Genomic DNA, 14,991 nt, shown 5'->3' on the forward strand with positions numbered 1-14,991 from the left:
CTCCTTAGCTCAATGGAACTGCATTCATTTTATCATAATGTTTTCTATTTGAATTTATATCTAAATGTAATTAATTCCTGTGATGCAAAGCTGAATTTTCCGCATCATTACTCCAGTCTTCAGTGTCACATGATCCTTCAGAAACTGATGCTCAAGAAACATCTCTTATAATCAATGTTGAAAACAGCTGTGCTGCTTAAAATATTTGTGGAAACCATGATATATTTTTTCCCAGGATTCTTTGATGAACAGAACGTTTAAAAGTATTTATATGAAAAATAAATATTTTAAAATCATTATAAATGTCTGTACTGGCCAATTATGATGAATGTAATGCACCATTATGGCATAGAACTATACATTTATTCCAAAACACAAACAAACATACAATTTTTATGATTTATTGGTGGATAGAAAGTTAAAAAAAACAGTATTTATTAAATAATTATGCATGTCTTTACTGCCCAATTTTGATGGACTTAATGCATTATTACTGCATAAAATTAACAATTTCTTTATATATATATATATATATATATATATATATATATATATATATATATATATATATACTGTGTATGACCACAGAATGTTGCAATGGACCAATTAGAACGAAGTGATTTATGTCAGTTATTTATTTGTTTATATACAGTATATACTATACATTCTACTCAACTATGGCTAAAAATGGGCCATATGTTGTGCAACATGTTTTGTTTGCGCATAACACCATTCATAACGGACTAACTTGACATGACATTTTAAAACGCAGCTCTGATGCACTCACTTTCACTAATGGTACAACAGTCTGAAAAAGAATAGACATCCATCTAGTGCATGTGTACATCGACAAACAAAGTGTTTGGTCCTTAATCTCTCAAAGCAACATTAAGCCTCAGCGTTTCTCACAGTTTCTCTGGTGTCTCTTGTCTTTGTCTTTCCACAGGAAACCTCTATTTCACCAATGCCTTCTTGACCGAGACGTACATTGAAGTGATTCGACTCAATACCACGTTCCGTCGTGTCCTTCTAAAGACCCAAGTAGACATGCCTCGTCATATTGTGGTGGATCCCATGAACAGATACCTCTTCTGGGCCGACTACGGACAGACACCCAAAATCGAGCGAGCTTTTCTAGACGGTTCCAACCGGACTGTGTTGGTTTCCTCAGGTATCGTCACCCCCAGAGGCCTGGCTTTGGACCACCGAGACGGATACATCTACTGGGTGGACGATTCCCTGGACATGATCGCACGAGTCCGGCCCGATGGGGGTGAGACGGAGGTCGTACGGTACGGGAGTCGCTATCCGACTCCGTACGGCGTCACCGTGTTCGAGGGGAATGTAATCTGGGTGGACAGAAACCTGAAGAAAGTCTTCCAAGCGAGCAAACAGCCAGGTGCGACCGACCAGCCACTCGTGATCCGAGACAACATCAACATGCTGCGGGACGTCACCATCTTCGACCGGAGAATGCAGCCAAGTTCGGCCCACGAGCTCAATAACAACCCCTGCTTGGAGTCTAACGGCGGCTGCGCTCACTTCTGCTTCGCCATCCCAGGATCTCAGACGAGGAAGTGTTCCTGTGCCTTTGGGAATCTGGCTGCGGATAGCAGCAGTTGTGTGGTATCCCGGGATGACTACCTCATCTATACGACAGAAAGCACTGTACGGTCTCTGCGGCTGGATCCAGAGGATCATTCGCTGCCCTTCCCCGTGGTTAACGTGCCCCGGACTTCGGTAGCCCTTGATTTCGACCGGTTGGACGGCAGGATCTATTTCACCCAGAGCTCGGGAGTGGGCCAGAGCAAGATTAGCTTCATTACTTTGGCTTCACCTACCTCTCCTGCGACAGAGGTGGCCTCAGGTGAGCCGCTTATTTAAACTCCTAATGCACCCTGTTGGCTTGACAAAGTATCTTGCATGACATATACAATGACTTGAGGTTATTTAGGCCTTACGTAGTACTATGTGAAGCAAACTTGTTCTTTTAATGTGAAATATAAAAAAAGAAAGATGCATGAGAGAAGTTATTTGTTTCTTAGGCAGAAAATTCTCATAATTGTTCATTTTGATTCGAGCAGATCAAATGTTCAGTTCTGGAGTTATTCAGGATTATGTCTACTGTCTGAGAGTCACAGTACATTGTGTGCAGAAAAGCTGGTTGATAATATAATATAATATAATATAATATAATATAATATAATATAATATAATATAATATAATATAATATAATATAATATAATATAATAAATAAACCAAATGCAACCTGAAGATTGTTCTGTAACATGCAAGATGATTTTTCTATTGGTATTTTAAAGCAATATTATGAAAAGATAAGCTGCATAAGTATCTTCAGCAAGCACACAACGCTGCCTGAGTGATGCACACAAGATAAATACAGTATAACAACCAAATATAATTATAAAAACTGTCAATAACCACATTAAATTAGAAAGTTTTTTTGATGACAATTCAGTCATCAATTACTCAACCTCATGCTGTTCCAAACTCTTTCTGAAGTTGTATAACTATTTTTCTGAACATTTTCTTCTCTGTGGAGATCTGGGAGCTCCTGATGGCATTGCCTATGACTGGATCAACAAGAGGATCTATTACAGTGACTATATTAACCAGAGCATCAGCTCCATGGCAGTGGATGGGTCTCAGAGGACTGTTGTAGCACAGGTGCCCAGACCCAGAGCCATCATGCTGGATCCATGTAGAGGGTGAGTCTCTCATTCAGTTAGACTGTGGTTTAAATATACAATGAGCCATTTTATCATCTAATTCAAATGCATTTCTCTGTATATGTGTTCAGGTATATGTACTGGACCGACTGGGGAACCAGTGCAAAGATAGAGCGTGCAACTCTGGGAGGAAACTTCAGGACAGAGATCGTCAACACTAGTCTGGTTTGGCCAAATGGTCTGACACTGGACTATGACGAACAAAGGCTGTACTGGGCAGATGCCAGCTTGTAAGATCTCATCTTTTAATTATATTCATAATATTTATAGTTCATTTAATTTAATAATATACCTTTAATAATAAACAAAACAATCTATGTAGAGTATTCTATGCATGCAATTATAAATTCTGTCGAGAAATGAAGTTCTGTGTCAGGTAGAAGTTTAATTTCAATCCATCATACTGAACTTGTTAATGAACATGTTAATATTGCCCTGAAGCAGCTATTAAATCCAGAAAGACATTGACTTGTCAGGAAAGACAAACTTGTGCACTCATAACAACTGAGAGAGTGTCTTGTAGTAATGAAAAAGAGAGAGGCATCTTATTTGTACCCAGTAACATTACAAAAAAAAAAAAAGATTTTGTACCTCTGGTAAATAGAACAAACAGAAGAAAAACTGAGATTTGCAGATCCATCTTTGATCAGGAGGTGAATGAGAAAATGTGTCTGTTTCAGTGCTCATTTTATAACTTATTAAATGGGAGGGTCTTTATTACCAAAGGATATTTTAACAGAAGTTTAACACATTTTTTTGTAATCAGCTTACACACAAGAGGCTGAGGCTGTAATGACCTATTATAATTATCAAATTATAATTTTAGATTTACATTATAATTTGAACTATCATGTAATATATAAAAAATATTGTATAACATTGGTCTGCCTCTATGAAAAATCACAGGCAAGACAAAAGGTTGATTAATTTTATATTAGCGGCAAAACTCTTTCTTAAGATTCATTTAACAGTGATTTATCATTTTAAAGGGGTCTTATGATGCTGCTAAAATGAACATTATTTTGTGTATTTGGTGTAATGGTTTATGTGCCTTCTGAAACTCATTGATTTTTTTACAAAGCTCATTGGTCTGAAAAGCACGGTGTGCTCTGATTGGCTAGCTATCCAGTGCTTTCTGATTGGTCAAATGCCTCAAGCATGTGACGGAAATTGTGTAACACTGTGATGCTGTGTGTTTCCTGGCTCGACGAGACAAGACCAATAAAAACCATTACAAACGAGGCTTTTGTTGCATCCAATGGGGACATAATTCCGAATTATAATGACTAAAACTGGGGTTTTACGCATTGCATTGTGCCACGTAAACATAAAACCATGTCTGCATTTGTGATCTGAGAAACTATAAACAAGCGATACTCTACACTGCTCAAAACTCGTGTTTGTATCATCAGTGGTAAATCCTTTCCATATGTACACAGTTTATACAATTTATACTTAATACATTCTAAATATTTGCCCTACATAATGATAAGTGAAGGTTTACTGTTCTCTCTATGCAGACAGAAGATTGAGAGATGCTCACTCACCGGGACTAACCGTGAGGTCATCGTAAGCACCGCCATCTACCCGTTTGCAATGACAGTGTATGGACAGCATATCTATTGGACGGACTGGAACACACGCAGCATCTACCGTGCAAACAAGCACGACGGCTCCGACCAGAGAGTGATGCTACAGAACCTTCCATCGCGGCCCATGGACATCCATGTGCTCTCCAACAGCAAACAGCAGCAGTGCAGCAGTCCCTGCGAACAGTTCAATGGTGGATGCAGCCATATTTGCGCTCCAGGTTGGTTTACATTTCCAAACAATACGCTTTTTCTCTACTACTTAAGGTTTTTACAGCCAGTATCCTCCAAAACCAAAGCTCTATTCCCAAACCTATAGGGCTGCATTGCTGTATACTGAAAGGATTTCTCATTAGTAACTTGGATTTGGAACACTGTAGACAGCAACTCAATGAATCATGCAAATACTGTACATTACAGCACTACGTCAAAGGGGTCATATGGTGCAATTTCAAGTTTTCCTTTGTCTTTCTATTGTTTCAAGCTGTTTGCACATATATAAGATCAGTAAAGTTACAAAGATTAAAGTCTCAAACCCAAAAAATTATCTTTATAAAATATATGTATAATATGAGACTATGTATGTATATAAGACTTGTCTACGCCAATGTTACGTAAAGAAAGAAGGTGTAACGGTGTGTTTCTAAATATGTGACCCTGGAGCACAAAAGCAGTCTTAAGTCTCTGGGGTACATTTGTACCATTAGCTAACAATACATTGTAAGGGTCAAAATTATAGATTTTTCTTTAAAAATAAAAAATCATTAGAATATTAAGTAAAGATCATGTTTCATGAAAATATTTATACTTTACATATATTAAAACATATTTTTTATAGTAATATGCATTGCTAAGAATTCATTTGGACAACTTTAAAGGTGATTTTCTCAATATTTAGATTTTTTTGCACCCCCAGATTCCAGATTTTCAAATAGTTATATCTCTGACAAATATTGTCTGATCCTAACAAATCCTTCATCAATTGGAAAGTTTATTTATTCAGCTTTCTTGTGATATATTAAAATTGAGCTTTATGACTGGTTTTGTGGTCCAGGTCACATATGGTAAGGGGCGTAAGATTTCAGTCACACGCTTGAGGTATTCGGCCAATCACAACACACTGGATAGTTGGCCAATCAGAGCACACCTCACTTTTCAGAGCAATGAGCTTTGTCAAAAATTGACACGTTTCAGAAAGGCGGGGCATAGAGGCACAACAAATAATATACAGTGTGTGGAAAATTTGTTTGTTAACCTTAAACTGCATAAAGTCAAGTCAAGTCGCCTTTATTTATATAGCGCTTTAAACAAAATACATTGGGTCAAAGCAACTGAACAAAATTTGTTAAGAAAACAGTGTGTCAATAATGCAAAAATTATATATAAACAGATTGCATTACACCAAATTTACAAAATAATGTTATTTTTAGCATAATCAAATCACCCTTTTAAAAAACACAATTGGAATAAATGAAGAACTAATACAACACTATTTCCTTCAGGTCCTCAGGGAGCAGAGTGTCAGTGTCCCTCTGAGGGCCGCTGGTATCTGGCCGACAACAAACACTGTATCCCTGACAATGGGACACGCTGTCAGTCGGGCCAGTTCACTTGCATGAATGGCCGCTGCATCCGTGCCCAGTGGAAATGTGACAACGATGATGACTGTGGGGACGGCAGTGATGAGCTCGAGCGGGTCTGCGGTGAGATGCCTTGTTGCTTACTGTACATGTTCTTCAGAGGTCTTGAAATCCTAAATCAGAATAGAAGGCAGTTTTATATAAACACAGGTTGTTGATTCAGAATATATGCCAGCGGCTTCATATATGGTTTACCAAACATGCACCTAGAGTCCAAACTGACATATTATGCACTTTCAAGGGTGAACTTAACATTGATACTTGTGCATGACTAAACTGCAAGCCTAATGTTAAAAATCAAATATCTTGTGAGTGTCTGTTTGCCGATGGAGTTTTCCTCTCCTGCACCGCGGCGCAATCTTTCACTAACATGTTTCTTCTTCCTTTTTTTATTGCTTGCACAATCTGTTCAAATCTTTTGCTCCAGGATCCAAGAGTCATTTCGTTTTTGGTGTGTATTCTTGCTTACTTCTCTTCATGTGTAGCTAAAAGCTCTGTTCCAAAATCTAGAGTGCAACCTGATTATACTGTCTTTGGGCCAAATCACAAAGCAGTACTGCATTCATCCTTTCCAGAAGATAATGGCATAATGCATTATTTGTCAAGCTGCAGTACCTAGTTAACAAACAAATATGTTCTAAGAACGCTTAAATGATTTTGTTTTGTTTTGTTTTTTAGTATCCGAATGTTAAGGGAACATTCTATTTTATAATATTGCAAAGGAATTTTATTTTTGAACGTTCTTTAATCGTTCTGAAATGCGTAGTAACATTTAAAAAACAGTGACCATCCAAATAAAACATTTTTTTTTAAAGTTCCATAAATTATGTATAAATATTTATTTTTTGCTAGCATTTTTAGATCATTGTTAAAGATCAGATAACTTTGAACAAACATTCTAATAATGTTCCTGGAAGAATGTTTATTTTAGGGCTTCAAAACGATTAATCGTGATTAATGCAATTCAAATTAAAAGTTTGTTTACATACTATTTGTGTGTATTGTTTATATTTATTGTGTATATAAATACAAACACATGCATGTATGCATGCAAAAAGATTATTGAATTGTTAGTTTAACCTGCTAATAGAATATTCTGCTGAAATCAACTGAGTCAATTGACACCAAGGCAGCTTACTAGGATTTAGAACAGAGCCTTAGACTACATCAAATTTAATAACCATCCATAAACACATACTAACCTCTTCCACAATGCATCTCTTTCTCTCTCTCTCTCTCTCTCTCTTGCTCTCGCTCTATCTCGCATGCAGTCCCACAAGCAGCAGCATTCATTTCACTCTCAGGTAAACTGAAATAGAGAGATAGGTAGAAGAGGAAGGTGGTGAGCTCCAGTAGTTCCTGTTAGTTCGTTGAGCTCCTACAGCAAATATCAAATTAATCTTTTTGTCTGTGTGTGCATTCTTTATGCATGGCAGCATTTCACACCTGCGAGCCCACTGTGTTCACCTGTGGAAATGGCCGTTGTGTGCCATATCACTACCGCTGCGATCACTATAATGACTGTGGGGATAACAGTGACGAGACGGGCTGCATATTCCGCCCCTGTGACCCCAACACTGAGTTCACCTGCAATAACGGTCGCTGCATTGCACGGGAATACGTCTGCAACGGAATGAACAATTGCTACGACAATGGGACCTCTGATGAGCAGAACTGCGGTAAGTGCATTTGCATGGTTCCTAAAACAAGTTGCTAGGTTGTTTGTCAGCTACTGTATAAACAGCCTACAGCTAATGAGCATTTATATAATACAAAAAAAGTTGATATTAAGCAATCCATAATGGATCCTTGTTATAAAACACAGCTGAGAGGACATGTCAGCCAGAGCACACCAAATGCCAGACCACCAACATCTGCATCCCGCGCTCGTACCTGTGTGATGGAGATAATGATTGTGGTGACAACAGTGACGAGAGCCCAACACATTGTGGTGAGTTATCCTTTCCCACTGTCTTCCTCTGTCCTGTGGGAACATAGTTACAACATGTTCCTGGAACAACATTCCAATTATAATATACTATATATAACTTTAATATAACTTTTCAGGAAATATCTGCTTTAGGCTTACGATCAGGGTTGGTGCTTCTACACCCTCGTTAATCAGCTATCATTTCACAATGATTTTAGGATGAAGTTATGGGTATAGGATTAGGGGTAGAGATTGAGTTTAGTTTATATTTTTGGACAGAAAAATGTTGAACCTGGAACATGTCTTACAGTACTTGGCAAAATCATCATAGTTAGGTTTATAAATGGCCTGATATTTGTTATGCTTTATGTCTTTTAGTTTGCCATGCAAATGTCATGTAAAATTGAAAACTTTATTATTATTGTATTAAATGCAATAATAATAATAATAATAATAATAATTATTATTATTATATAATAATTATAATAATAATAACTATTATTATAATATAGTTATGAAAAAAGTAAGTTATATTTTAGTTGAACATAAACATAAACAAAACATAAACATTTCGGCTCAAGGCCTTCTTTAGTGTGCTCACTGAAAATTAAATTAAATTAAATTAAATTAAATTAAATTAAATTAAATTAAATTAAATTAAATTAAATTAAATTAAATTAAAATATTAGAAATAGAAATATTATCTTGGCAATTAACTAAAATAGGTTGATGTACTAAAATGACTAGCTGTAAACTAATATAAATTATACCTAGATCTACTGTAAATCTGGAATTAAAATAAATTAAACATAAAAAGTATCATTTAAAAAAATGACAAAAGCATATATTTAAATGATTTAATTATTGATTGAATAGATTATGAAATTATTGGTCAATAATTTAGATTATTTGATCAATAATGTTGAATAATTATTGATCAATATACTATTAAAAAAACTGTAAAGGTATTTAAATAATATTAAATCATACTAACATAAAAGGCAGAGGAAAAACATAACCAAATAAAATAAATGTAAGAATGACAAAATGTGTAATAATAATATTTTCATTGTTTTGATGTTTCTCCTTTAGTGTGGAGTTAGATGAGTAACTGTTTAGTAATTTCCTGTTGCTTTTTGAGCCAAAGTTGTTGCTCAACTTGCCCTTCCTGTAATATCAGTTAAATGAGTGACCCATGTATGCTGAGTTTGTTTCTGGTTCATCTCTTGTTTGTCTTGTGTTATTTTGTCCACAGCAACATCTACTTGTTCCCAGAATGAGTTTCGCTGCTCGAGCGGACGCTGTATTCCCGGACACTGGTACTGTGATGGCGGTACAGACTGCAGTGATGGTTCGGATGAGCCTGTTACTTGTAGTAAGTACCACACATAGGTGAGGTGTCATTCAGCAAAGTATGCTGACCCATACTCAGAATTTGTGCTCTGCATTTAACCCATCCAAAGTGCAGAGCAGTGAACACACACGACTTCCCTAGCATATGACATGTAATTTGGCGCTCATTCTGCATATGTGGCAGAAAGTTATTTTTAAATATACTGTAATACTAACACTGTAATATGAGAATGAAGCTGTGTTTATCAAGGGAAACCATTGCCCATGTTTTTGGGTGGTGAGTTAATGATGGCTTCCCATCGCCCCCCCCCCCCCCCAATTTTACGCTCCACTGGTGATGCATGCAGTCAGAAAGTGGAAAGATGAGACAGACTGTGTGTATAAGAAACTGGTTCATTTGGCAGGAAAAGACTTCAGATGTAGTTATTCAGACCAGTATGTCTGTGATAAAATGCCCTAACAAAAGAACAAAGGTTTGAGAGCTTCTTGGTCAAGAAAGACATTTAGCGGTTCTATTTGTGTATAGCGTGTATGTGTATATGTATGTAAATCACTAAACAAATTAGTTTGATTCATGATGTTTTTAGATCCTTACATCAATAAGGTACAATAAGGTTTTTTGTTGTTGTTGATAATTTGATTAAAAATAAGGGTAAAAACTGTATTATTGTGAAATATTATTACAATTTAAAATAACTGTTTTCTAGTTGAATATATAGTAAAATGTAATTTATTTCTGTGATTCAAAGCTGAATTTTCCACATCATTACTCCAGTCTTCAGTGTCACATGATCTTCAGAAATCATTCTAATATGATGATTTGCTGCTCGGGATATATTTTATTATCATCAATGTTGAAAACCGTTGTGCTGTTTCTCATTTTTGTAGAAACAGTGATACATTGCTTTTTTTCAAGATTCTTTGTTAAATAGAAAGTTCAGAAGAACCGCAATGTGTTCTGTGTCTTCTGACCAATTTAATGCATTCTTGTTAAATTAAAGTATTCATTTCTTTAAAGAGAAATCTTCTAATGGTAGTGTGTTGAAGGCAGTAGTTGGAAGCGAAAATAGGGTAACATTTTAAATAAATTCACTACTTTACTTTGTATATTGTCATTTTCATTATGTCCATTTATTTAGAAACACTAAATTGACATTTTTTCAAACCGAATTTGGAATTTCAGGCCAAAATGTTTCAAGCAGGTTTTCTTATCAATATATTTTAATAAGTAATGTATCTTTTTTTTTTATTATTATTTTTTTTTTTTTTAACTAAACAAGTCTGATATACACATATGCTGTAGACATGAATTATAAAAAAAAGTTTTATAAACCACAACACAAGAAAGTCATAACAGAGCAGTAAAATAACATAACAAAACACAAGTGCAATAACATAACATGAGAATATTGCTTTTCTTAATGACAGTCGAGGGGTATCTGAAGTGTGTTTGGGTGTGTGTCTGTGATGCCAGGGTCAGCCCGGACATCTATTGTGTGTCACATTCCTCCAAAGTGACGTGCAACAGAAATACCCTCTCTCTCTCACACACACACACACACACACACACACACACACACTGGCCCTTCCTTTGACAGTCTCTGCCCCCTCCTCTCTCACACACTCACACTGCCCCATCCTCTCTCTTTTGTCCCGTTAATCACAGCACCCCTCGGTGCCTTTTGTTCAAGCGGGACACTAGAGAGAGGAATGCTTATTCTCTCCCAGAATTCCTCTGGCAGTGGAATCCCAGCAGCAGCAGCTCAGCCACGTTTCTGGCTGCTCAGGGTGGGATTTAATGGTTAAATAGATTACGTGGGCCACATGTTCCCCAGTTTCCTCTGAGATCCGAGTGAGACATGGCCCTCGGGAAGGTGGCTCTTCTCACTGCCGTGTGTTTCATCCCTGCAGCCACCGTGGTGAGGACCTGCAACTCCGACCAGTTCCGCTGCGATGACGGGAGGTGCATCGCTTCGTCCTGGATCTGCGATGGAGACAACGACTGCGGGGACATGAGCGACGAGGACGAGAGACACAGCTGTGGTCAGTATTGCCTGGTCCAAGTCCAAATCACAGGTCTCATTTCACAATGTACTTTTGGTACAGCATGTTACTGAAATATTTGTCCCTTTAGATTTACCTCCAAAAGTTTACGCACAGAACAGCTGCAAAAGTGCATATACTGTACTATAGGAAGTGATAGATTTGGCTTTTTATGACTGATACAGATTTACTTTATTGGAGTTTCCAAAAAACAATATGCATTAATCACAATTTTGGTTTATAATTTTATTTTATTTTTGATTTATTAATCCCTCATCACATTTCCAAATGTACCCATTTGTTTATCTGATTTTCTCATACTAATAACTTCATAGCCGTTGGACTACAATAGAAAAAAAAAACATAATATGTAATGTAAATAATTATTATTATTGTTGTTGTTATTATTATATTTGCATGTACTGTTTTCATTGTTTTCAGTTTTTTTTGTCTTGCTTTGCCATTTATTTACATAATTATTTATTCATTCATTATTTCTTCAGATATTACTCTTTAGTTTTTTTATATTAAATTAATTTTTTGTAATACTAAAAAGTAATTTTAGTGCTTGAACTTCAATTTATTTGTGAATGCAACATTTCTAATTTACCTTAAATTTTTCATCCAGCATTTAATTTGATTTCAGATTGATGTCTGCTAACAAAAATATATTACTAGTTTAAGTTTCACAGTAATAACTCTATTCTGACGTCTACTGGACTTTGGTCATAACCACATGGTCTAGTGGGAAAGTGCTTAAACAACTTCATTGTTTCATCCTTTGGCTATGTTTAGTCTTCTTGAGTCATCTGTCTTCTCTCGTCCTTCCTCTCCTCTCCTTCAGTCCATCAGTGAGGTAGTGTTGGTGGCTGGGTGTGGGACATTTGCTTTGTGGATGTGTTTAGCTGACTGCTCTCAGACTCTCTCCATGCTCTCCAGAGGTTGCTCTCCATAGCTGATCAGGAACTTCATGGAGTACTCAATTTAGATATCAAATCTGTCTAAAAAATGTCCATAGGACAAATAAAAACAGACACAAATGAGATAACTGTTGACATGCACTTGGAGTATAGAGCTGTGAACAGAATGTGGATATCATAGTTTAGATAATGTGAAAGAATTTGATGAAGAGTTCGTATTAAGGTTTGGGTTTTTGTTGTCACTAAACCTTAATGTTAACATGTTGTTAGACTACATAAAAATGCATAGTCTACACAACTAATTGGTAAAGTAGCCCATTTTTATTTAGTCCGTGCTTATTTTTACTTTTATACTTTTCATTGTTTAAAAAAGTATTGGTAACACTTTCTATGAAGGCTGTATTTATAATACATTATAAGGGTATTCTTAAGACATTATAATGAATATGTAATGCATATAAAAAATAAAAATATGTATAATGCGTTATATCAACTAATGAATAATCATAACAATTACAGTACATCATAATACTTCAGTATTTGTGGTTAAGAGGTTGAAGTCAGATCAGACCCAGAAGAATTAAGCTCTGATGAAACATTTTGTTACATTTTTATAGAATTTTAATGTTTGGTGTAACAAAATGCTTTCTCTGTGTTCAAGTTAGACTGTAGTAATAGTAACTGACTGAATAAAAACTGACACTTCAAATCAGCATTTCAACACCCCACCCCCCCAAAAAATCAAAAACTTTACTAAAAGTTGTCTGACAAAGTCTAAATATATATCTAATACTTAATAACTTAATAAAAAAAAAAAATTATTTGCGTCTAAAATCAACTAGAGAATTCATATGCCTTTTATATAGAGCTACAGTATACAGCAGTCTAGTGGCTAAACCATGGAATTGCAGATGTTTTTTCTTATTTAACTCCCACCAGATGGCACTAATCTGGCTTCAAAAATTTGATTTTAAAGGCATTATCTCTAATTTAGCATGAAATACTGCCTTAATTGAAAAGTAATATAAATATACTTAAAATTAAAAAAAAAAAAAAAAATCATAATTATTGCATAAATATTCATTAGAACAAATTTGGAAGTTGGAAGTCTGTGATGCCTTAAAGTGCTGTCCAGGTAGGCGGCTTACAGGGTTTTGCAACAGAACCATAATGGAATTCACAGTGCACATTTTTGCACAAATTTATTATGCTGGGTTGAACATAAATGTTGTGCCAAAATGTACCATTTTTAAATGCGATGTTCTTGTTTTGTCTCACACACACAGCGAACCGTACCTGTTTTCCTCAGGAGTTCACCTGTATAAATAACAGGCCTCCTCAGAGGAAGTGTATCCCGCGGGACTGGGTGTGTGACGGAGACGCAGATTGTTCGGACGCGTACGATGAGCACCAGAACTGCACTCGCAGATCCTGCACTGCCAACGAATTCACCTGCAACAACGGCCTCTGCATCCGCAACTCCTACAGGTTACTATTATATAGAGAGCTAAACAATTACAGGAGCATTGTTTTTTATGGCTGAGATTTATTTATTTATTTTGTGTGTGTTTGTTAACTGATATTCAGAACCTATTTTTTTTTTTTTTTTTTTTAATTATAATAATATGCAAAGACTTTAACATTGAGAAATATTTTTATTGTTATTAATAACATTAATAAGGTATTATTTTTATTATTATTATTACTATAATTATAAATATAGAAAATGCATTGTATAATTTCAGTTGTAATTTTTAAAATAGTTAAATATATTTTAATAATTTTTATTTATGAAATAGGGTGAAATTACATAATAATATACTGTAAGTAATAATAATAATAAATTTGTTAATTCTGTATATTGTATAATGCATTGTATTGAATATATTTAATTTAATAATTTATCATATTTTATTATATAATGTATTATATTGTATTATTTTCATTTCAATTTAATAATTGTAATACTTTTATTTTTAATGATTTTTATTATTTTAAGTTATTTATAAATGTATTATTTCCATTTTTATTTATGAAAGACAGCACTACTTTTTATATGTTCATAACTTTATATATACAATTCTAAATCAATTTGCAGTGTTTATACAAAACTTTGTTTAGGTGATTGACTCCAGTGAAAAAGAGTAATTTCTCCCATAATTCCCTGCTGTTAGGTGTGACCGTCGTAATGATTGTGGGGACAGCAGTGATGAACAGGGCTGCACCTACCAGCCGTGCCAACAGCATCAGTTCACCTGTCAGAACGGCCGCTGCGTCTCGCAGGATTTCGTCTGTGATGGGGACAACGACTGTGGGGATGAATCTGACGAGCTGGATCACCTGTGCAGGACTCCAGCACCCACCTGCCCTCCCGGAAACTTCCGGTGTGACAACGGAAACTGCATACCTCTCAGCGAGGTGTGTGACCGGAACGACGACTGCAACGACAACAGTGATGAGAAAGGCTGTGGTAAGCACTGCATCATCTGACAACTTGACATGCTGTGGTCTGTATTTGTACTCTGGTGCTGTACTTAAATGTGTTTTTCAAGTACTCTTAGACGTAATTTTGCTCCACATGTATATTTGTGTAACATTTATTATTTATGTGTAAATATGCAATGCATGCAAATAATGTCAAAATACCCTCTTTACAAGTAATTTAAGTATAAATTCATTTCAATTTATAAATTAAAATTAATGTCATTTGCATCATCGCATGGTTGAATTGAATCATCTTTTAAGCTCAGTGACACAATACAGGT

At 35.5% G+C, this 14,991-nt stretch overlaps 1 protein-coding gene across 2 annotated transcripts in view; it reads left to right on the plus strand.

The window, feature by feature from the left end:
* The window catches only part of lrp2a (low density lipoprotein receptor-related protein 2a), a 94,390-nt gene that overhangs the window by 55,273 nt on the left and 24,126 nt on the right, over positions 1–14,991 (plus strand). For both annotated transcript variants that reach the window (XM_052565536.1, XM_052565537.1), the window contains 11 exons: positions 947–1,867; positions 2,565–2,730; positions 2,823–2,981; positions 4,272–4,561; positions 5,843–6,043; positions 7,417–7,659; positions 7,806–7,931; positions 9,166–9,285; positions 11,175–11,306; positions 13,513–13,714; positions 14,401–14,696. In XM_052565536.1, the coding sequence (XP_052421496.1) occupies positions 947–1,867; positions 2,565–2,730; positions 2,823–2,981; positions 4,272–4,561; positions 5,843–6,043; positions 7,417–7,659; positions 7,806–7,931; positions 9,166–9,285; positions 11,175–11,306; positions 13,513–13,714; positions 14,401–14,696 (2,856 nt within the window). The remainder of the gene's footprint in view (positions 1–946; positions 1,868–2,564; positions 2,731–2,822; positions 2,982–4,271; positions 4,562–5,842; positions 6,044–7,416; positions 7,660–7,805; positions 7,932–9,165; positions 9,286–11,174; positions 11,307–13,512; positions 13,715–14,400; positions 14,697–14,991) is intronic.

Source organism: Carassius gibelio, chromosome B9 (genome assembly GCF_023724105.1).
Source record: "Carassius gibelio isolate Cgi1373 ecotype wild population from Czech Republic chromosome B9, carGib1.2-hapl.c, whole genome shotgun sequence".
NCBI classification, from domain to species: Eukaryota; Metazoa; Chordata; class Actinopteri; order Cypriniformes; family Cyprinidae; genus Carassius; species Carassius gibelio.